We start from the raw sequence: 23778 nt of genomic DNA, 5'->3' as shown, positions 1-23778 counted from the left end.
GAACATCACATACAGCATCTCAGTCAATCTTCACAATAATTCTACTACATACACAAAGAAGAGATAAGTGATGTTAAATAACTTCCCCAAAAGTTACACAAGTAGTATGTAGATGGGAGAGGTACAATTCCAACCAAAGGAGATCTAGTCAAGTTTATATATTTAAGTTATTTTAACTGAAATTTAAGTTAAAAAGGTGAAAGGATAAAGGTGTATGCAGGAACTAGTATCGAAAGTTGAAGAAATCTCAAGTCAGGCTTGAAGCTTAATTATAATATAAAATAATAGAAAACCTAGCCAATAATAGAAGAAAAATACTAACTTCCATATAACCCTCTTGGGCCAACAGGAGCATTATTCCCCTAGTAAAATGCCACTATATTCTACTTATATAGCAATTCAAAAATGTGCACCCCCCACACACACTCTCATTTTAGTCTCACAATAACCTGAAAGGATGTCATTGTCCAACAAGGTCAGTCTGACTCCAAAGCCTAAACCCTTCACTATCACACAATTCTGCTTCCTATAAAACGAGAAAACTTTTCTCAAACTATAAACAAACATCAAAGATAAAGGTATTCTATTAAAATCAAGTGTTGAATGTGTATTTATTGAAGTTTTATTCATTATTCCTTAGTTCTATCATTATTCTTTATACATATTTTTAAGTCCTTTTTTTTTTTTGTGGTACACAGGCCTCTCACTGTTGTGGCCTCTCCCGTTGAGGAGCACAGGCTCTGGACACGCAGGCCCAGCGGCCATGGCTCACGGGCCCAGCCGCTCCACGGCATGTGGGATCCTCCTGGACCGGGACACGAACCCATGTCCCCTGCATCGGCAGGCAGACTCTCAACCACTGAGCCACCAGGGAAGCCCCAAAGTCCTTTTTACATTTACCGCACATTTAAGAAAAAGCAAAAAATGAAACAAAAATATTTGTAACAAAGTGACAAAGAGTTTAATATGCCTAGTATTTAACAAAGATCTTTCATAAATCTACTGATGACAAAAAAGCCAAAAGGAAAATGAGCAAAGGATCTGAAAAGCAAATAAACATTGAGGTATCATCAGATTTGGTAAAGATGAAAAGACTAAAATAACCAGTGTTAGTGTGAGTGTAGGGAACCCAGGCCTAGCCTCTATGGCACTCTGGACCTGGATGCTCCTGAATTACCTCATTCATACATTTATTTTAATACCCGGCAAGTTGACATGTTTGTCTCTCCTTTCACTGAACTCTTTAAGGACATCTTAATCCTTGTTATATCCCCAGTAACTAGTGTCTAGCCTCTAAGTGACACTCATGAATCACCTAAGCAATATGTCCGTGAAAGGCAAAATCAGAGCAGTCAGAAATATCTGGGTCTGAGATGAGAGCAAAGATGGCTAGACTCTGATAGTATTACTTCCTGAGGCCTCTGCATCTTACCATCTACCCAGCTGCTGAAGGCAAAAAAGTCAATGAGTCATCCAAGATTTCTCCTTTCCCGCACAAAGAGTAAGAATGGCCAGTAAGCCAGAAGAAGTGTGTTTTCTTTTTTTCTTTTTGAGGTTCACATTGAATCCACTATAGGATTCTTTTTTTAAAAACAATTAATTAATTAATTTTATTTTTGGCTGCGTTGGGTCTTCATTGCTGCACGCGGGTTTTCTCTAGTTGCAGCAAGCGAGGGCTATTCTTCGTTGCAGTGCGTGGACTTCTCAGTGCAGTGGCTTCCCTTGTTGCGGAGCACAGGCTCTAAGTGCATGGGCTTCAGTAGTTGTGGCACGAGGGCTCAGTAGTTGTGGCTCACCAGCTCTAGAGTGCAGGCTCAGTAGTTGTGGCACATGGGCTTAGTTGCTCCACGGCATGTTGGATCTTCCCAGACCAGGGATCCAACCTGTGTCCCCTGCATTGGTAGGAGGGTTCTTAACCTCTGTGCCACCAGGGAAGTCTGAAGGAGTATGTTTCTAATGAATAATCAATAAAATTGTGACTCTCAGATTTCCCATTTCTACAATGTACCCTAGTTTACTACTGTCATTAAAGCTACAACTATCTGAAGCCCATTTTTAAGATACAACCAAAAAAAGCTATACAAAAAACACTGAACAACTGTATTTCTAGACGTAAGCAATATTTAACCTAATGTTAAAGGTTAACGTATCCCAATGATTTTTAAGTTAGAAAACACTTTTGGCATAAGTCAAATAAAATAATGACTATAAGGAGAAAAAAAAATTGTCCTGGTCCCCAAACAGGCCCTATTATACCTTTTGGTGATATAGATTGGTATGTTCTTGGTGGGATTACTGGTGACATATCAATCTTTCCTCTTGAAAATAAAGATCTTTTTTCCCAAAAGTCATGAGACAAATGAAAAATCCTTCAATTTTTATCATTTGTTGCTTCTACAATTAAAAAAGGAACTTCTTCAATTCTTCACCAAAATCAAATCCAAGCAAATTCAGATCTTAATATAAACACCTCCTGGATTTTTAAGATTCATGCAGAGTAGCATTTAATAACTAAAATGGATTATATTAAAGACATTATTCTGAAATTATATAAAAACTCATGATGATTCTCCAAAATAAGATAATAAAGAACATAATTATTGACATATAATTAAGAACATATATAGTAAGTTTTGACTGCTAAAGTTTAAAATTCAAAAAGAGGGACTTCCCTGGTGGTCCAGTGGTTAAGAATCAGCCTTCCAATGCAGGGGACGTGGGTTTGATCCCTGGTCTGGGAACTAGGATCCCACATGCTGCGGGGCAACTAAGCCTGTGTGCCACAACTACTGAGCCCACGTGCCACAAAGAAGAGCCCATGCACCACAACAAAAGATCCCACATGCTGCAACTAAGACCCAATGCAGCCAAATAAATATATAAATAAATAAATACTAAAAAAATAAAATTCAAAAAGAAAAAAATTTTCATTCAGGTTAACAAAGGGGAAAAAGCATCCCAAAATAGTCACTGCCTCAAAAGTCAGGAGGCTATAAAAAGTTTTAATGCAGGGCTTCCCTGGTGGCGCAGTGGTTGAGAGTCCGCCTGCCGATGCAGGGGACGTGGGTTCGTGCCCCTGTCTGTGAAGATCCCACATGCCGCGGAGCGGCTGGGCCCGTGAGCCATGGCCGCTGAGCCTGCGCGTCCGGAGCCTGTGCTCCGCAATGGGAGAGCCCACAGCAGTGAGAGGCCCGCGTACCGCAAAAAAAAAAAAAAAAAAAAAAGTTTTAATGCAAATAAGGATTACTGTAATAAATATCAGTGACTAGCCAATCATAAATGCTTAAGATTTCAGGAAAGCAATGATACTTTTTTTTTTTTTTTTGCGGTACGCGGGCCTCTCACTGTTGTGGCCTCTCCCGTCGCGGAGCACAGGCTCCGGACGCGCAGGCTCAGCGGCCGTGGCTCACGGGCCTAGCCGCTCCGTGGCATGTGGGATCTTCCCGCACCGGGGTACGAACCCGCGTCCCCTGCATCGGCAGGCGGACTCTCAACCACTGCGCCACCAGGGAAGCCCAGCAATGATACTTTTTAATTTAGTGCCATAGATAAACTCAATTTAACTTTGCAATATGAAAAACCCACTTTTTTCTTGAAGACCTGGGTAAGAGAGAAGAGAACTTAATAGAGTATATAAAATTCAGTCTTCACCTTATCAAAGAACTACTAAAACCCAGCAAGAAATACAGGCATATTTAAACTAATAGGTAACATAATGAGAACACAGTAGATATCTTTAAGATTTTTTACTCTTAAATAGAGGTGAAACTTGGATATAATAGAACATATAGTAAATAAAAAAAGAGAAGGAAGGTGGTTTATAAAGTAATGGAGTAATCTTCAAGATATTTTGAGTGAAAAAAGGTATAAACTACAGTATGTTACCTTTCGCGTTGAAAGTAGCAGGAGATTGATTGTGTGTGTGTGTGTGTGCACACACGCACATGTACATATTTTTGGTGGTCTTATATAAAAATTAGCTTTGGAAAAATACACAAGAAACTGTTAACACAAGGGCTATCTTGGGGGAGGGTAACATGGTAGGTGGAAAATAGTCAAAGGTAAGCTTTTCCTCAGTTCATCCCTGTGTGTACTTTGAATTTGATCAATGTGAATGTATGTATAACAAAAGAAAAAATTAAAAGTACTTTACCTTGCACCATTGTTCCTAATGACTTCCACAGTTTCTTCAACAAAATATCGATCCTTGACATACGCAAAAATATCATCACAAATTTCATGTAAGCGTGAACGATGGGTAAGGTTGGTCAAGTATAAAACTGGAATAATTAGTGGTTCTGGAAAACTCTGAAGATTCTCTCTTGCTTTTTTTTCTGACTCAAGTGCTTCCTGATAGGTCAGTCCAGGTCTACCCGTCACAGCACAACTCCACACCAGACTGTTGCACAGAATGGTTCGTTCAAAAAAGTCACTGATTAAAAAACAAAAACAAAAATCCATTACCTATCATTTCACAAATTTTACATTAAAAGCTGATAAAGGATTGTTCCTTTATTGCAAAATTTTACATAGACTCATAGAACTCAAACAAGTTTAGTAACTGGTCAACTTACACATTAATATTACAAACATAAGAAAAAGTATATTTAAACTAGACATTTATATTCTGCAACTTACAGGTACATTCAGCCAAAATTGGACTTTAATTTCTATCAGTTTTGAAACAGAAGTGAAACAAAATTAACTCAACCTTTCTTTTTTCCTTCTAATTTTTAAGCTTTTTGTTCCAAAGCAGTCAAAACATTGTCAATTCAAGCACTTAACTATGAATTTTGAAAGGCTTTAACATAATAGTGAAAAACTGGGAAATCTAAGCATCAAACAATAAGAGAAAAGTTAAATAAATTATAGTACTTCATATAATGAAAAATCAGTCATGAAACAGAAGGAGAGTTCTTAAATAGCATAAACAGGGAAAACAACTTTCCAGTCTGCTTCCCTCCTGTATTTTTTCAAAGTAAAAGCTTATCCAAACAATATATATAATACGGTCCCACCTGTGTTAAAATTAAAAAAGAGAAAGGAAGAAAAAGAAAGGGTAGAAGGAAGGAAAGAAGGAAGGAAGGAAGGAAAGTAGAGAAAGATAACTTAAGGAAGCATAAAACATTCCTGGAATGTTATACAAAAATCAAGGTAACAGCTACAGAATGGGGATGGGACCTAGGGACCATTCTACCCAGTGCTTTTCTGCACTGTTGGGATTTCTTACTATAAGCACTAATTTCTTTTCAAAAACTCTATTCAGTCATTTTTAAAATGCGAGAGATCTACTATATGGAAAGATTTCTAAGGTATATTAAAGAGAAAAAAACTCAAAATCACTGAATGACATAATTCCATATGCATTAATTATAATAATAGCAAAAACGTGCAAATGTTCGTATTTATACAAATACCATAAACAGATGTTCCCTATGGAGAAAGGGACGGACTGGGAAGGAAGGAAGAGGAAAATTTGTTATTCTAAATAGTTCCATATTGTTTGAATTTTTATACTCAGCATGTATTCATATTGTTTTTATAATAAAAATATTTTTTAAACAGAAAAGGTTAGACATATGCAAAAAGATTAACAGTAGTTGCCTCTAAGTGGTTAAGATATGGGTAAATATTTTGCCCGCCTCTATATTTCAGTCTACTTTTCAACAGTTATATGTAATCAACATAATTCACTATTCTCTAACTTTTTCTCCTTCCTGAAATACCCCTTTCCTTCTCATCATTCTAAAAATTATTAAAACTGTTACATGTTTATTTCCTTGTTAGTATATCTGTACAGGTTACCCCTGTAGTCTGATCTCCAAAGAAGATTTGGAGTAATTCAATTAAGATAGTTTCATTTGCATATTTGTCTGTAGATTCTACGAGAACAACAAAAAATGAAATCTATGGAAGTAAAGAGAAACTAATCATATCTTAACATAAATGAGATCTAAAGAGATAATATACATATGCCAACTTACATGACTAATTCAGTACAAAGGAAATCCTTTTGAAGTATGTGCCGTTTAGTAATGGGGATAATGGGTGTATATCATTAAAATACAAAGTAAAAAGTGATTATCTTTACAAAATAGAGGCAGATATCCTTCCGGAATTCAGAGGAAGGGAAGGAGGAGAGGCAGGCACAAAAGATCCAGAAATGCTAGAACATCTTTGGGAGGAACTGGCATGAAGAGTTAGGATGAAAAGGAAAAGTGGAGTTGAAGGAAAAAAATGCCAGAGGGAAAAAAATGAATATAATCTGATTCTTATAATAAAATCTATGTGAGATAAATAGCTAAGTGAGAGGCAACAGACATACCCAATAGAGGGTTATCAACAGGGCAGAATAAAATGAATGAATGGATGGATCTTGAAAGAGGTCTTATTTAATTTTTACTGCCTAAAACTGCAGTTCACTTAGAAAGCTTTATAAAAGTTTTAAACTTTTTCCTTTAGAAACAAACACAGATTCCCAAGCCACATATATAATGTGTGTGAGATATTCTAATAATTTAAACTATTTACCTAGTACTACAGGTGACCTTTGAACTATGGGGGTAGGGGAGGATAGGGGTGCTGATCTCCACACAGTCAAAAATCTGTGTATAACTTTACCATCAGCCCTCCCTATCCATGGTCAACTGTAAGAAAAATATATTTCAAATCTAGATATGTTATACATTAACTAGTCTCTAAGCTAGTGCTATCAAAAGTAGAATGCTAGCTACACATATAATTTAAAATTTTCTACTGGCCACATTAAAAAAATTTTTAAAGACATACTAATGAAATTAATATATTTTATTTAACCCAATATATTCCAAAATAGTTCAATATGTAATCAATATTGAAATAGTTTACTTTTTTTTTTTTTGGGTACCAAGTCTTCAAAATCCAGCATGTATTTTACATTTACTGCGCATCTTAATTCTGACTAGTCACCCTTCAAGTTCTTAATAACCAATGGCTCCTGCATTGGACAGCACAGCTCTAGCCATAGCAGGTGGGTATTTGATAGCCTGGGGTATTTGGTGCCATGGCAGGGCGACAGACTTTAGACTGAGCTGCAATAAACACTATTTAGATTTGTTACCATTGTTCAAAATGCCAAGAAGAAGAATGGCACAAGTGCCACAAACCTCCACTAAACATGTGGACAGAGAGTAACCAGCGACAGTACAGCTACCCTTCTTCACCCAGGTTCCCAGAGCCTCCTGCAAAGTGTTTGTTCTATTTGTTTCCTTTGTGTCTATCTACCCTACAAAGGTCTTACATTATAGTCCTGCTGTGCACAAAGATCCACCCTCAGGAGGAGGAAGGCAGGACACACTACCACAGCGGCCATTTTTTTAAATTCATTTTTATTGGAATTTTCTTTCACAGTGGCCATTTTAAAGCAAGGGAAATAAAGCCCAAGGCTACTTCTCCCTATTCATCACTCCCTATTCATCACGGCACCATCTCTAACATTATATACCTTCACTTACTTCCACTTCTATATTCTGCTCTTCACCCATTCATCATACACATTCAAATGTGTAGGATTTTGTTAATAATGCTGAACTCCAGGGGATAGGTTACAGCGCCTCTTCAATTTCAATATTATAAGAATATAAATAACGAAAATTTTACAAGCAGCACATTTTTATTATTGTGGGTAAAACTTTATAAAACACAAAGTACTATTTTACATCAGTTTAGACTAATACAGGTTATTATGTCTCCAATTTGTTGCTACATTCCTTCAACAATCCTCTTTACTAGAGATGGGCGTACTACTGGCCTGGAGGTCAAATCCAGACTTTCACCTGTTTTTCGAGTTTTATTGGAACACAGCCACACCCACATCTTTAGGTATTGCCTATGACTGCCTCCTCACTACATTTGTAGAGTTGGGTCGGTGCAACAGACATCTAATGGCCTGAAAAGCCTAAAATATTGACTATCTGGCCCTTTAAGAAAAAGTTTGATGACCTCTGCCCTTTGCCATTATTTCTGAAGGAAAAATTGCTTCTGAGTTACCAGGTCAAGTACTGGTAAGAACACACTTCTAAAATAAAGTCAACAAATTAAGGAACAAAGGGCAACATACTGTTGACTTGCTGAGTATTTGGAAAACTAAAAACCTAAGAGAATAAGATTAAGAATGAAGTGACATAAAAACCAGAAACCAAATACAATTCAGAAAAGATAAATGCAAAGCATACTCTATTTACTTAGTGGCCCAAAATGTATTAACTAGATGTAAAGCAAGGTAAGAAAGATACAGCCCAATACTGCAGAAAAGATCTAAGGGACATAAGCAAACTCCTCTGTCTACAAAATAATTAGTAACTGAGAAATGCAGCCATAGGTTAAAAACTAACACAATTCTTGACTAAAACAGCATATGGTATGCAAGAGAAGGAAAGTGTGGTTTATAAGCTTAGAAAAGTAGTAATTGCTACAAGACAGCATGGGTTGTTCTAACAATTTCCTTCACTGAAGGGGTTACAAGAGCAGGAGATTAGGTGATCATGGGCATGGCAGACTATACGTGCCTTATAGGAAGAAATAACTGCTAGATGAAAATTACATTTATTACATTTATTCATAAATGGTGAGGGGGAAAGTTCAATTACAAAGCTTAGTTTAAAAAAACACTTTACTATTACTTTTCACTTTACTTAGTGCTGCCTCAGACAAACTTAGATAGTGACATACAAGGCAGGCTCCTAAAATCTGCAGATGACATTAAGGTGAGGAATAGCAATACAGATTTTTAAAATCTAGACAATGAAGACTTAAGTAGAAATCAACAAAGGTGAAACATTATAGCTCCAGCTTCCAGGACCCAACTCAGTTGTTATCTCCTATCTGAGGGCTTCCTCAATTCCTCAGCAGTTATCAGTTCCATTTTCTATGTTTCCATTACACTGGCTCCTCAGAACATATGTGATTTATGCCACTGTGTTATAGACATACATTCACTTCTCACTAGAGGGGGACAAATTATCTCAGCATCTCCAAAGACTTTCCAAAGTACAGTGTCAAGAATAAGCAAATATATTCTCATTGGCAGTCCACATTTACTTTTACGTGTATCTAAAAAGAGAAACTACACATGTGAATGGGAAGAAGAAAGGAAAGTATCTGAATCTCAGCTTTGTCACTTGTACAATATGACTTAGGTAATTTATACAAACTTCACTGAACCTGGTTCCCCTTCTGTAAAATAGGGACAATGTGTTCCATAAACAGTTAATATGAAAATTAAATAATACAGTACGCCCAACATACTATATGTGCACTCAATAAACATATCAATTCTTACCGTTTAGGTACCCTATTCGCAGAGAGATCCTAGAAGAATACACAGAAGAATAACCTGTATGGTAGAGCAACAATGTCAGAAGAACACATATAAGACCTGAGAATCTTTGAAGAGAAAGTTTGGCATTGGGAAGGAGGGTAGGAAAAGGGATTAATTGTAGAAGGATTATCAGCAAACATCCAAAATCCAATCTGGATGACCCAAGTATAAAATGTTATCAGCTGCATAGTGGTAGACTATTTGAAAGAGGGTTGAAGATGTGCAGGCTCCTTAGAAATGACTTTCACACTCTTCTCACAAGAGGTAGAGCCTATTTCACCAACCCTTGAATCTGGGCTGGACCTGAGATTGGCTTTGACCAACAAAATACAGAAATGACATTGAGAGGTGTCTACTCTCACCCTCCTGGAACCCTGAGCCCAAGGTCTCAGGAAGAAGAAGCCCAAGTTAGCTTTCTGAGGATGAAAGATCACATGGTGAGAAATGCCATCCCAGTATATTAAATTATCACATAGTACACTTTAAGTATCTTACAATTCTATTTGTCAATTATACCCGAATAAAGCTGGAGAACACATACACACAAAGAAAAGCCATCCCAGCTGAGGTCCCTGATATATGACTGAGGCCACCTCTTACTCCATCTAGCCTCAGCCAAGCCTGACTTCATTTGACTTCACCTAAATGAGAGAGCACAGAGAGACGAGCAGAAACCACAATGGCAACCCAAAGAATAGTGGGCAAACAAAATGGATGGCTGTCTGAGCCACTAAGTTTTAGAGTGGCGTGTTATAAATAACTGATATATTCCGTCTGCAGAAAAGAAACATGGTAGCCTGCTAAGCAGATAAAAGGTTAAAATGCAAAAAAAAAAAAAAGTATTTAGGAATCTGTTATACCATCCACAGAAAAAGGACTCATAGACCCAAATACCTGGGCCATGTGGCAGACTTATTCCTAAAGAGGAGCTGAACATCTAATTTGAAGACGCTAGCTATTAAGATTATCCTACTCTCCTTGAAAACCCTATTCTCACGAAAGGGCCTTCTGATAATAACTAGATTTCATACATAGCTGATTATCAGTTTGGGGACTGGTCTATGTGAAGGGCACTTTTCCCTACTATAAATTAATGGCATTCTGGTTTTTACATATAGTGTCTAGAATTTAATCACTTGGGAGTGTAGTAAAAAAGTCAAATGTCTGAGCAGACTGTGGATAATGGTACCTACACAAAGATCTAGGCAGCCAGATTGAATTCCAAGCAATGCCCCTATGTTTTTGGTGCATACTTATGCAAACTTTAACAAATATTAGGAAGAATTCTCTATAATAAGCACTATGTGATGGTAAATATGAACACAAACTCTAGAGTCTTAGGTATGTGAGTGAGAACTCTAGTGTCACCAATTGCTAGATAGGTAGTTTTTGAACTGATCTTGGACTTACTCTTATTTCCTCAATCCCAACCTCCTCATCTGTAAAAAGAGGACAGTTGAAAGCACTGAATTAACAAGTGAGGAGTTGATGAACAATGAAAACAGGATGCTTTATAAATTAGTCAAACACTTTTCAGTGGACAGCCAGGTTGAAACATAAGCTGGTCTGTCAGTGATGTTGTGGAAGAGACTCCTCACATTGTATATGAAAAGTGTGATTCAATCACAGATGGGAAATACATTCCAATTCCAAGAGTCTAAATGCCTAAAAAAAGAAGTCATTTTATTAAGGAGATTAAAGTCACTAGGTAATACAAATCATTTTCTTAGCCCACAAATCTAGAATTTCTGGTGTTCAGACTTGACCGCTCCTTATTTGAACAATCCACAGACCAAAAAAAAAATTTTTTTAAACAAAATTGTTGTCTGCTAACTAAATTACAGAATAAATTTTTCTCTCCTTTAAAAGATTAAACTATGCACTTTATTCTGTTCTCTTTATCTATGAGCTTCGTTTTTCTTATATTTTTTCCCTAGGTTCCATATATAAGTGAGATCATATGGTATTTGCTTTTCTCTGTCCAACATTTCACTTAGCATAATGCCCTTGAGGCCCATAGGTATTGCTGTAAATGGCAAGATTTCATTCTTTTTTAAGACTGAATAATACTCCATTGTGTATATGTACCACATCTTCTTCACCCATTTATCCATCAATGGACACTTAGGTTGTTTCCATATCTTGGCTATTATAAATAATGCTGCAATGAACATGGGGGTGCATATATCTTTTCGAATTAGTGTTTTCATTTTCTTTGGATAAATACCCAGAAATGGAATTGCTGTATCAATATGGCAGTTCTGTTTGTAATTTTTTGAGGAACCCCCATACTATTTCCCATAATGGCTGCACCAATTTATATTCTTATCAATAGTGCATGAGGGTTTGTTTTTCTCCACATCCTCCCCAATACTTGTTTTTTTTTTTTTGTTTGTTTGTTTTTTGTGGTACATGGGCCTCTCACTGTTGTGGTCTCTCCCGTTGCAGAGCACAGCCTCTGGACATGCAGGCTCAGCGGCCATGGCTCACGGGCCCAGCCGCTCCGTGGCATGTGGGATCTTCCCGGACCGGGGCACGAACCTGTGTCCCCTGCATCGGCAGGCGGACTCTCAACCACTGTGCCACTAGGGAAGCCCCAATACTTGTTATTTCTAGTCTTTTTGATAACAACCATTCTAACATGTGTGAAGTGATAGCTCATTATGGCTTTGATTTGCCTTTCCTTGATGATTAATGATGTAGAGAACCTGTTGGCTCTCTGAATATCTTCTCTGGAAAAACATCTGTTCAGATCTTCTGTCCATTTTTAAATCAAGTTGTTTTGGTTTTTTTGCTATTGAGTTACATGAGCTCTTTATATATTTTGAATATTAGTCCCTTGTCAGATATAAGATTTACAAATATTTTCTTCCATTTCGTAGGTTGCCTTTTCATTTTGTTAATGGTTTCCTTTGCTGTGAAGAAACTTTTTAGTTTGATGTAGTCCCACCCACTAGCTTATTTTTGCTTTTATTGCTTTTGGTGTTGAATTCAAAAAAAAAAAAAATCATTGCCAAGACGTATGTCAAGGAGCTTACCACCTATGTTTTCTTCTAGGAGTTTTATGGTTTCAGGTCTTATGTTCAAGTCTTTAATCCATTTGGAGTTAATTTTTGTGTATGGTGTAAGACAGTAGCCCAGTTTCATTCTTTTGCTCTTTAGCTTATGCATTCACCTACAGTTAATGCGCTATTTTTAATGAGTCTTCTTTATTTATGGAAAGCAGGTCAAACAAGAGCTAGCAATTAAAGAGCATATAGTTAAAAAAAACAAACAGGGTTTCCCTGGTGGCGCAGTGGTTGAGAGTCCGCCTGCCGATGCAGGGGACACGGGTTCGTGCCCGGGTCCGGGAAGATCCCACATGCCGCGGAGCGGCTGGGCCCGTGAGCCATGGCCGCTGAGCCTGCGCTCTGCAATGGGAGAGGCCACAACAGTGAGAGGCCCACGTACCGCAAAAAAAATAAAAAAATAAATAATAAATAAATAAAGGAGTTTGAACTGTATAATCACCAAGTAACCATCTTTGTCATAGTCCCTGTCTCAAAGAATTCAGGGTCTTGGAAAAGAGAAAATGTGATGCAACAAATACACTGCATTACCGTGCAATAACTGCAGATGTTACACTAGATAAAATGAAGGGTGACCGTTGCTGCTAGAAGGACAAAGGAGGAAGTGTTAGGCTATAATATCAGGTAAGACACACAAAACACTATTTAGCAATTAAAAGGTCACTGGCAACCTATACTAACCAGAGTTAGAGGCAGTTACTTTGCATTATGCTGGGAAGTGAAAAAGATGCGGAAGTGTAGTAAAACTCTTTGAGACTGATTAGAGAAAGTTATATTCAAGAAATCAAAAACCTGAGCAAATAGGTGAGCAGAGTGATCTTCAGACAAATACAAAAGAAAAATATTCAAAATAATGTACTTAAAAGATAATCTTCAAACAAATTCACATAAACCAATTTGTGATTTAACGAATTAGTGAAAACAAATATTTCCTTCACAGTTTCTCCAGACTTGTGGCAAGGGTCAGATTACCATAATCTGCAGACCACCATATACCATCCACCATGAATGCATTTTTAGAAAGATCTCTTTGTAATCATCTAAGAGAAAGTAATCCAAATTTTAACACAATTAAATGGCAGTCTTCTTCCAGTTTTGTGCCAATTCAAAGTCATAAACGTTAATAGCTAAGAACATCAGTAGTTCTGCTTTGGTCAGGGTAAATGATTAAATATCTTTGCTCCCAAACCATCACCTCTCCTAAACTGCTTGTAATTTCCAAAAACCAAAACGCTTCAGCACAGAGCAAAGAGAAAACAAAACATTTTAATTTTAATGTCATAAGACTACAAAGGACAAAATTAAAACATTGTAATTTTAGTGTCATAAGACTACAGGGGACACAGTTCCTTAACATTAATGGAAAGTAGGTTTGGAATACCAAAAATCTCTTCCTTTATCATCAAGAACCTAAGTATCTGAAAAGTGTTCAAATTCAGAGGCTAGGGGCCATATTTATGCTCCCTTCTAAAGTGAGAAGAGTGTCTCAAAAAGATAGGACTGCTTACATAAGAGAAGAAAAGTTTAAATTTAAGCCCATTTCCTATCTTGTTGGCGCTTTTACATGCAACTTCTTGAAAAAATTCAGAATTACCAAGGATTTTAACCTAAATCTTCTTTAAAAATAAGACATCATCCTTGTCAAGTTACTTAATCCAAATTCACTTAAGTAGTTACAAGACTGAACTCTATTTGAGTAACAAAACAAGTCTGTACAGGAGCAGAGTAAGATGTGCACTCCTATTTAAAAGTACTGTCTGCTGAAAAACTTCTCTGGATATGACATGTTTACGTGTAACTCCTGTGGAGCCGAAGAAAAAAGAAGGCTTGCTTAAAATAAAAGCTCAAAGGAACTGTCCTTTCTAACTTCACTAGTCATTTCTCAGACAGGTGCTGAGTTTGCTTAACGCCCTCCCTCCAGCAAGCCCCCACTCAGAAAAGGTGCCTCCTACACACAATTTATTTGGTTGCTATAACACTTGGTTTCTAAGCCACAAAGGGACTCCTTCTGAGTGGAGAGGATAAAGCATAAGAAAAAGGGAGGATCAGGCTGTTTCAGCGACTGATCAATTCAGGTTCTCACTTGGAGAGCCTGTTTAAACACAGAGCTCTAAAACGCCCCGTTATTTGGTGTCACGGGACAAGGGGATCTCTTGGGATAAACCAGGCAAGGGACTAAAAATTGAGGGGTTGAAACTACACAGGCAGCAGCTCCGGATTCTTGTCAAAACAAAAGCGAGTGGCACATGTCAGGCGGTCCCATGCGCAGGGGGATAAAGAGAAGGCTGGCTGGGGTTGGAGTTGAACTTGTCTTAGCCCCCTCCCCCAACTCCCACCGCCGCGCTCCCGGATACGCAAAAGCGAAAACGAGGGGGCGCCCAGGGCCCTGCTCTCTCCCCCTCCTTTTCCCCCGCCCAGTCCCGACTTCTTCCTCACCCGGTCTCCCGGGGGCGGAGACGCCGAGTTCCCCGGGGCCGGGAGTTAGTCACCGAGAAGAGGCGGTGACAGAGCGCACGGCTCGCTTCGCACACTCCGAGGCCTAGCCGCACCGGACCAGAGGCGGCCGGCGGAGGCTCTAGCGTCCCGGGCTTGCCGGGGAGCACCCTCCCCGGAGTCTCAACTCCGCTCCCACCCCACCCCCGCCCCTACCCTGGGCAGCTCCAACGTCAGGCTCCACTCCCGACCGAGGAAACGACGCCCAGCCCGTTTCCTGCCCCCGGGGGCAGGGATTCCCTCCCCGGACCGGGGGGCCGCGGCTCCATGCCGCTGACCCGAGCGGGGATCCCCTCGGCCGCCGGGCGGGGATCCCGGAACTGGCCCCGGAGCGCGCGTGTGGCCGAGGCGGGGAGGGGCGAGGCGGGGAGTTTCCGCCGCTCGGCGGCCGGGCGGCTGCCGCGACTAGAAGCTGTCCCCGCGGCCGGCCAGGGACCCCAGCCTCCTCTGCCCCGGCCGGCTCTCCCCACGCGTGCCTCGGCCGGTCGGGCCTCCCGGGGGCCCCGCGCAGTCACCGTGTCGGACTCGGGGGCCAGAGAAACGCGGGCCCGCGGCCACCCGTCACTTTCCAGTCGCCCCGCCAGAAACCCGGGTCTTGGAAAAGGAGAGAGACAAAAGGACGCTGGGGAGGGAGTCCCCACACTCCCTCGCACCCCCCGCGCCCGGCCCGGCCCTTACTCGTAGTGGCGGAAGATCTCGTTGGTGACTTTACAGTGGAAAACTTCCTCGTCGGGCCGCAAGTCCGCGGGCGGCTTCTGTCTCACAAACGGCTTTCGGTGTAGCAGCGGCATCTCGTGTCCGCCCGCGGGCTCACCCGGACCCTCGGCCGCCCGCGCCGGCCCCGCTTCCCTATCAAAATTGGAGGGAAAGGAAAGCCGGTAAGGTGGGGAGCGCCCGGCGGCGGCGGCGTGGGCCGGTCCGCACGCCGGGCGAAACTCGACTGCCTTTTGTGTGACTGACGCGCTGCGGCTGCCACCCGAGCCGAGGTCGCTCCTGTCGCGGTCGGGGTATTGAGCCAGCGGAGCCGCCCCACCTCCGAACACCCGGCTGCCGGCTCACAATGGGGCCGAACGCCCAGCCGCGGGCAGGCGGTGCGTGAGCAGTGGCCGCCCCCTCCCCCCAGCGCCCGCTCCCTGCCCGCCGCCGCCGCGGGGCTCACAACGTGCTCGGCGCGCAGCCGGCCGGCCCGACGCCGCGAAGGAGCTCGCTGCGGGCGGACCCCGGCGCGGCTCCGCTTTGTTCCCCCGCTCGCCTACACTTCTCTGCCGGCGCCGGCCGGCTCCCGAGCGACCACACCAAGCCCGTCACCTGCGAGCACGCCGGCTGCCACTTCTCCACCTTCTCAACTAGAAAGGCGGCGAGGGGAGGCTCTGTCCCCCCGGGGGGTCGCTTCTCGCCGGCCCCGCCGCGCTGCCGGCCGCCGCTTCTCCCGCTGCCACGGCCTGGCTCCTCGCGGGGGATCGCGTCCCACCGCCACTTCCCCGCCTCTCGGAGCTCCTGGGAAGTTTCTGATCTACTTTCGGCTCAGAAGGAGGAAGAGCTGTTGGGAGGAGCTTTTCACTTCTCGCTTCTACCTTTTTATTGGCTACTCGATGACTTTTACAGCCTGTCACTGATACAGGAAGAGACGGCGGAGAGCCTGGGAGAGCTACATTATTAATTAATGGAGCAACCCCTTGTGAAGAATCAGAAGCATCCTCCATGTTTGCGATTATCAGCCCAAAGATCTGGGGAGAGAGCTGGGGTTTCAAACAAATAGCTAACAAAGTAAAGCCTTCCTCTTCAAGTCTGACACCAGCGCTTGGTTCCACAATGGGAAAAGGATTCCAATTAAGATTTAACTTGTATTTTAAGGATGGGAAGAGAGATGAGGAATAAGAAGTGAACAGTATTTTGAAATTTTCTTCTTCAGAATTAGAATTCACCTGTCTAAAAAAATACTTTGCTTGTATAAACATTCATCTTGAAAATACCTTTCTTGACACCGTGCTCTTTAATACTTAGGACAATTCAGTCAAAGTCTTAGCAGAGGAAAAGACCAAGAAAGTATACGTCAGAAAATGTCATCATGCCTATAGGACCCGCTCATATTTAAAACTAAAAACCACACCTTTAAAAAGTAATATTTAGAATACGCCGCTGAATATATTATGCAAGGGATCAGTATTTAATTCAATCACTCAGAATTTTAAAGATTATGAATTTACTAGTGAAATTTCCCCTGAAACAACTTTCCCATATCTATGATTTCCATTTGTTGAACTAATTTTAATGCATATAATACATGTGACTTTTGAAGTAAAAAATATTCAAAACTACACATAACTCCAAATGTTTGCCAGCTTTGTATTAAATGGTAATTTTTGCTACTGCCTTTGACATTTGCATATGTGCAGATTAACCTGTAAGAATGGGTCTAAAAGACAATAAGTTTGAAGAAGTCCTTCAACAAAGGATGTAACTAATTACTAATACTATGAAATGATCTCAGTTGTAAAAACAATGTGGGATCATCTTTGTATCTTCAAATTAAGTACATGTGTACACTGGAGCAGAAAATGTAAGGAATCTATCCAAATCTCAAGAGTTATTATTTTTAAACTTCTTTTAAGATACTTCTATGGTGGCTAGCAAAATAAAATTTTGTGATTCAAAAATCATTAATAAAATTAATGCACCTTAGTGTACAGATACAGAAGTCAAAGAGGCTTGGAAATGCTCTGAGTAGCAAGTATATTCCTTAGCCTGGATAAGCTCTTCAGAAAATTATGCATGCAAAGATTTGGTGTTTTAAACTGGCCTCCAACTAGTACACTGAGTGACAATATAGAATTCCCTTCACAGAAAGTAATTTCCCAGGTGAAAAACTTAGAGCCTACAAAAAATGGGGACAAGGAGGATGGATAATTTTCAATTGATATTGAAGCATCACTCTCACAATTCAAAATCCCACCTTAACTGTTAAGCTAAAAATAGATGAAATTTTATCTGATTATATAGTATTTATCTTTCTTAGATCTCACTATTTGCTAAGCTGCTAAAATAATCTTGTTAAAATCACCATCAAAAATAGTAATGTTGATTTTACTTTTATTAAATACAAATTTTTTAACAACTGGATTCGTTTTTTTATGCTAACCTAAAATGGAAATTTTATTCTACTTCAAAATACTATCAGCTCAATTTCCCTACTACCATACTCAAATTTCAATACCATCATAACTCGGTTCTCTGAGTTACATACATAGGATTTATTTTAATTTATGATATTTAATCAATGTTATACATAGTTATTTCGGAATGTGTTTAGTAAATTATAAATAATATATTAAAAGGTTTAGTTTTTATATGTTTATAATGTTTGATCTAATTGATAGCATACCTAAGTTACCTCAAAGTAACACTTCTCTTAAAGTTATCCTACATGTTTACTACTAAAAACTTACCTAATATATTATTTATTTCATATTTTGGTATCATGATCACCTCCTTGCTTTACTACTACTTCTAGACTTTTGAGAGTGAAAAAAGCTCATTGCTGTATTCAGAAAGTAAAGGATACTGTCATAAAATAAGACTTTGTGTAAAAAAAATTGGAAATATTGTAAAGGAAACTATGAAAGTTAGGGTATCACAAAGAAAAAAAGAGAAACAAATTAATTTAAATTTTTAATAATTTAATTCAGTTAAACATTTGTCCTCCATTTATGTGCCAAGACACTGTACTAGCTCATGTAAGGGATACAATATAAATGTATCCTTGCCTCAAAAAAGGTACACTCTTGTAGGTAAGAGATGATGTAAAGACAAATAAACAATACAAGGATTGTATGAGTCCTAATGATCATGAGTAATATAATGCAAAAAGAGAAGTAGAAAAGATGAAAAGAAAATGTACAATAAAAGGGGGACCCAGGGTCTGTCCTAAATGAAGTTATCCACAGGGCATGATTTGAAGGGCAACATAAAGCTCATGTTCCTGCATATCCTCCCCCGTCTCAAGATGCAACCCTCCACCCTCTGTCACCTCTCTGGGTGAAGACACCAGTAGTCCCCACTTAAATGTAAAATGTAAATATACTAGTTAGGGCATATGTCAATCTAATATCATCAAGACCTAGTTTAATATTTGAGAAGGTATACTGCCTTGGATAGGTAAAGATAAAACAAGACTATGAAATATATATATTTGTAAAAGTTTGAGCTAGTATACTTTTCCTGTTTTCTACTGACTGATTAAGAAAGGCTTTACTTAGGTGGTTTGGTGAGACAGTAATTACTTAGAACTGAAAGAAACCTTTGGTAACTCTTAATTCTCTCATTTTGCAGCTGAGGAAATGGAAGCTCAGGAACTGAAATCTAGGCCTCCTGACTCCTTGTCTAGTCTCTTTAGACCACACTGCTCTTTCTGTAGATTTGATAATATCTAATTTTCTTGTATACCCTACTTGCACACCCTACTTGCACTGTATCTGTAAATGAGCTAAAATACTATTACAAATCCCTCCTGAACTGCTAAAATGTGTATGGGGATAAGATATATTACTCATGATCAGAAATAATAGTTTTTGAGAATTATCCAGAAAAACAATAGGAGTAATACAAATCTTAGATTTGTCCAACTGAAGAGCTGACAAATCCTATCTCCATGCTTCAGTTAACACATCTAACAAATATAAACACTTCATGTCCCTTACCTCTAAGTAGCAGTGAAACAAGCATTTAGAGTATAGCTGAGAAAGATGTCTTATAAATATGTACAAGGAATATCTTCAACTTTGTAACTCCTTTCCTTAGTATTTTTACCTGACACCTGTCTCAACTCTTCTATGATCTCTTTTTAATGTCTTTCTAATTCATGGCATTTTGCCTATAAAAGATTTTTATATATTGTTATTTAGAAGCAATGACTATCTAAAACCATTGGCCTAGTATTAGGATAGTGGTGCTAGACCTTAGCTGCCCATTGAAATCACCAGAGGGGTTTTTGAAAGATACTGATGCTTGGGTCATACCCTAGACTAATTAAAACAATTTCTGGGGTAGGGACCCAGGCGTCTGGGGTTTAAAAATCTACTCAGATGATTCTAATGTCCTGCCAAGGCTGAGAACTACTATGCTTAGAGGAGATTGGATTGTTAATGCTGAAGTAGTAATGTTGGCAAATTTGGAATTCATTTTTTATTCAACCATTTGTGATTAAAGTCATGAATTATGGGATAGTAGGAGGGGGTGAAAGAATGTCTATGGCCATCATCATTATCACAGTAATAGTTTACATTTAATGAATGCTTCCAGCTTGTCAAGCATTGTGCTAAGGGCTTTAAATGAATCATCTCATGCAATTCTTACAACAAAGTACTATTTATCACTTCCATTTTACAGATGAAGCCATTGAGGCTCAGAGAGGTTAATTAAATAGTTTGCCCAAGGTCATACAGCCCAGAAGCAGGAAAGCCAAAATTATCAACTCTGGAGTCCAAGCTTCTTACTATTGTACTACTGTATATTTCCATGGGACTGATTTGCTAATCTAGCTCAGATATAAATTGAAACAGAGAACTTGAGCCAATGCACTAAACAGTTTAGAACTTGTAATGATCAAGAATGTTTGTTAGAGGAAACCATGGAGAATTTAAAAAATTATCTCAGAGTGGGGAAAGCCTAAGTACCATAACACAAAGCCCAGAATCCATAAAGATAATTCTATAAAATAAAAATTAAAAATTTCTGCATGGGCCTCCCTGGTGGCGCAGTGGTTGAGAGTCCGCCTGCCGATGCAGGGGACGCGGGTTCGTGCCCCGATCCCGGAGGATCCCACATGCCGCGGAGCGGCTGGGCCCGCGAGCCATGGCCGCGGGGCCTGTGTGTCCGGAGCCTGTGCTCCGCAACGGGAGAGGCCACAGCAGTGAGAGGCCCGCGTACAGCAAAAAAAAAAAAAAAAAAAATTTCTGCATGACAAAACTACCATAAAGTTGGAAGATGAATATCAAACTGGGAAAATAATTATTTGCAACTCACTGACAAAGGGATAATCTCCCTAATATATAATTTCCTATTTCCCTGTCATCTACTAATAAATCACAATAATCTAAGAGACACAGAAAAAGAAATATAAATGGCTTTTAAAACATAAAAAATTCTCAACCTCACTCATAATAAGAGAAAAGCAAATTAAAACTACACTGAGATGACATTTTTCATCCTTCAGATTTGCAAAGATCACCATCATATGTTGGTAAGTCTAGAGAAACAGGCACAACCTCCAAAAGGGCAAATTGGTGATATTTATCCAAAATTACAAATGTACATAAAAGTTCCATCTCTAGGAAGATATCCCACAAGTATATTTGAATATAAGGCTCTTTAGGGACTTCCCTGGTGGTGCAGTGGTTAAGAACCCTCCTGCCAGTGCAGGGGACACGGATTCGAGCCCTGGTCCGGGAAGATCCCACATGCCGCGGAGCAACTAAGCCCATGCGCCACAACTACTGAACCTGCACTCTAGAGCCTGCGAGCCACTACTACTGAAGCCCACGCGCCTAGAGCCGGTGCTCTGCAACAAGAGAAGCCACCCACAATGAGAAGCCTGCGCACAGAAACGAAGAGTAGCCTGCGCGCCGCAACGAAGACCCAACGCAGCCAAAAATAAATTTAAAAAAAAACCAAAAAACCCCACAAAAACTTTAGTTTGGCTTTGTTAGGAATAGCATAATGTTAAAATTAATGGAAATGTCCATGATTAAACAAAATTATGATGTGTTCATACAATGGAATGGTATGCAGACATAAGAAAGAATGAGAAAGTTAAAAAAAGTTCATTAAAATATGTATGGGGGGCTTAATGTATATACATATTTGCTTGATACATAAAATGGACCTGGAAAGATATATTGGAAAATAACACATTGGTTGCCTCTGGAGAAAGAGTTGCTAGGAGACAGGGATCAAAGGAAGACTTTTCACTTCGTAGAAAGATGAATAAAAATTTTTAAGATACAGAGATTAGATGCTAAAGCGGCAGGTCAGGACAGACAGCTGATGTAATAAAGTCCTCAATGCAACAATTGGAAATAAGTTTAGAACTGCAAATAAAAAGTAAAAATGTCTGTTAAATATTTTACAGGGCCTAGTATAGTGCTTTTCCCATGACAGGAGTTCAATACAAATTTGTTGGATGGATGAACTGTTAGATGGATATATAAAATACAAACTTAATTTGGTTATAGTAAAAGAAACAGAGTCATATGGGTGACTGCTTTCATCTTAACCTAGAAATAGAATTTAGATTACACATTTCCAAGAAACTCCCTCTAGACTGTTTATGTTAATTATTAGCTATATACCAATTTACAGAACAAGTCATACTATATTCAGCTAAATAGATTTATTATTATTTTTTAAAATAAGACATATAAGGAACAAGTAGAAGGTTTTAAAATTTGAAGTACAGGGCTCTTTTTCTTATTTTTATCAACTGCAAAACTAATTTTTAAGTTTCAGTTTATCTGGTAAAATAGCTACCAGATAAAAGTTGCACTAATATTTACCATCTCATTTACTAATTTCTGTTAATACTGAGTACAAAATACTGGAATATATTACTTTGTTCCTCTTTTTCTTTAGTGTTCAGGCTATAACCTATTATCAGATATTATTTTAAATATTACTATATAATTTTTTAAATCCTTTAAAAAAGATTTACTACCATGCCTGGAACACAGTAGGCACTCAAAACCTATTATGGAAAAGTACTAAGTTCTTTCCTTTTTCTTATTTTCTTATAGTATTTAAATAAATATTATTTATAATTTTAAATTTATAATATTTATAATTAGGACCATGTCTTTTTTTACCAGTTAGCTCAAGTGGTTGAAGCATGGTATTCATGGTATACTGCAAGTGTGACACTGATAACTAGCCCCATATTGTAATGCATACATGGACTACCTGGCAATTATGGATGAAGAGACAGAATTAAGACAGTTAAAATTCAGAAACCAGTTCTGAACATATTACCGCTAAATTCTAATCTAAGAGTTCCTGGTGAAACACGTGCTAATGCTACAGGCACGATAAGATAAAATATTTAGGGTTTTCTCCCTTTACCTCTGTTGCCATCATCATACCTAGAACCCAGGAGTCATGCTACTATCCTATTTTCGCTAGTCTAAATGTTTAGGTCAAAACACCCATCTTTGGGTGTATCTTGGCACTGTGTCTTGACACAACTGAAATTTATCTTTTTCAGCTGAAAAAGCTTTTTTAGCTACCAGTAAACTCTTTCTCAGTAACTTTTTAGCATCTAGAAACCACATACCTGGCGTCTAGGAACTAGTTTACCTACCAGAACAAGCATCTTGCCTATTTCAAGTACAAAAACCAAATTCCCCAATACTAAACACCTCTCTTTTTACCATTTCAAACTTCCCTCTTAAAATAAAGACCTCACTCTCAGTTCCGGTGTGGTAGGCAGAATAATAGCCCCCAAAGATGTCCACAGCCTAATCCCCAGAGCCTGTGAATAGTTATCATACACGGCAAAAGAAACTTTCAGATGTGATTAAGGTTAAGGACCCCGAGATGGGGCAAGCTGCCTGGATTACTCAGGTGGGCCCAGTCTAATCACCTGAGTGCTCAAATGTAGAGAACCTTTTCTGGGTGTGGTCAGAAATAGATAGGAGGACTGAATAAAGGTTAGAGGGATATGATGTTGCTGGTTTGGAATGGAGAAAGGGGGCCACACACCAGAGAATGTGGTGGTCTCTAGAAGCTGGAAGAGGCAAGGGAACGGATTCTCTCCTAGAAGCCTCCAGAGAGGAACATGAACCTGGCTACACCTTTATTTTTGCCCAGTGA

General features: G+C 39.3%; 1 protein-coding gene across 1 annotated transcript in view; it reads right to left on the bottom strand.

Moving 5' to 3' along the window:
* Positions 1-15725, bottom strand: part of BAZ1A (bromodomain adjacent to zinc finger domain 1A) — a 97125-nt gene extending 81400 nt beyond the window's left edge. Inside the window, exons 1-2 of the mRNA XM_060096320.1 lie at positions 15598-15725; positions 4154-4432 (exon numbers count right to left, since the gene is read on the bottom strand). Coding sequence (XP_059952303.1) covers positions 4154-4432; positions 15598-15710 — 392 coding nt within the window. The 5' untranslated portion in view covers positions 15711-15725. The remainder of the gene's footprint in view (positions 1-4153; positions 4433-15597) is intronic.
* Positions 15726-23778: the final 8053 nt, after the last annotated feature.

Source organism: Mesoplodon densirostris, chromosome 4, assembly GCF_025265405.1.
Source record: "Mesoplodon densirostris isolate mMesDen1 chromosome 4, mMesDen1 primary haplotype, whole genome shotgun sequence".
Lineage (NCBI taxonomy): Eukaryota > Metazoa > Chordata > Mammalia > Artiodactyla > Ziphiidae > Mesoplodon > Mesoplodon densirostris.
This window is presented reverse-complemented; position numbering and strand designations above follow the sequence as displayed.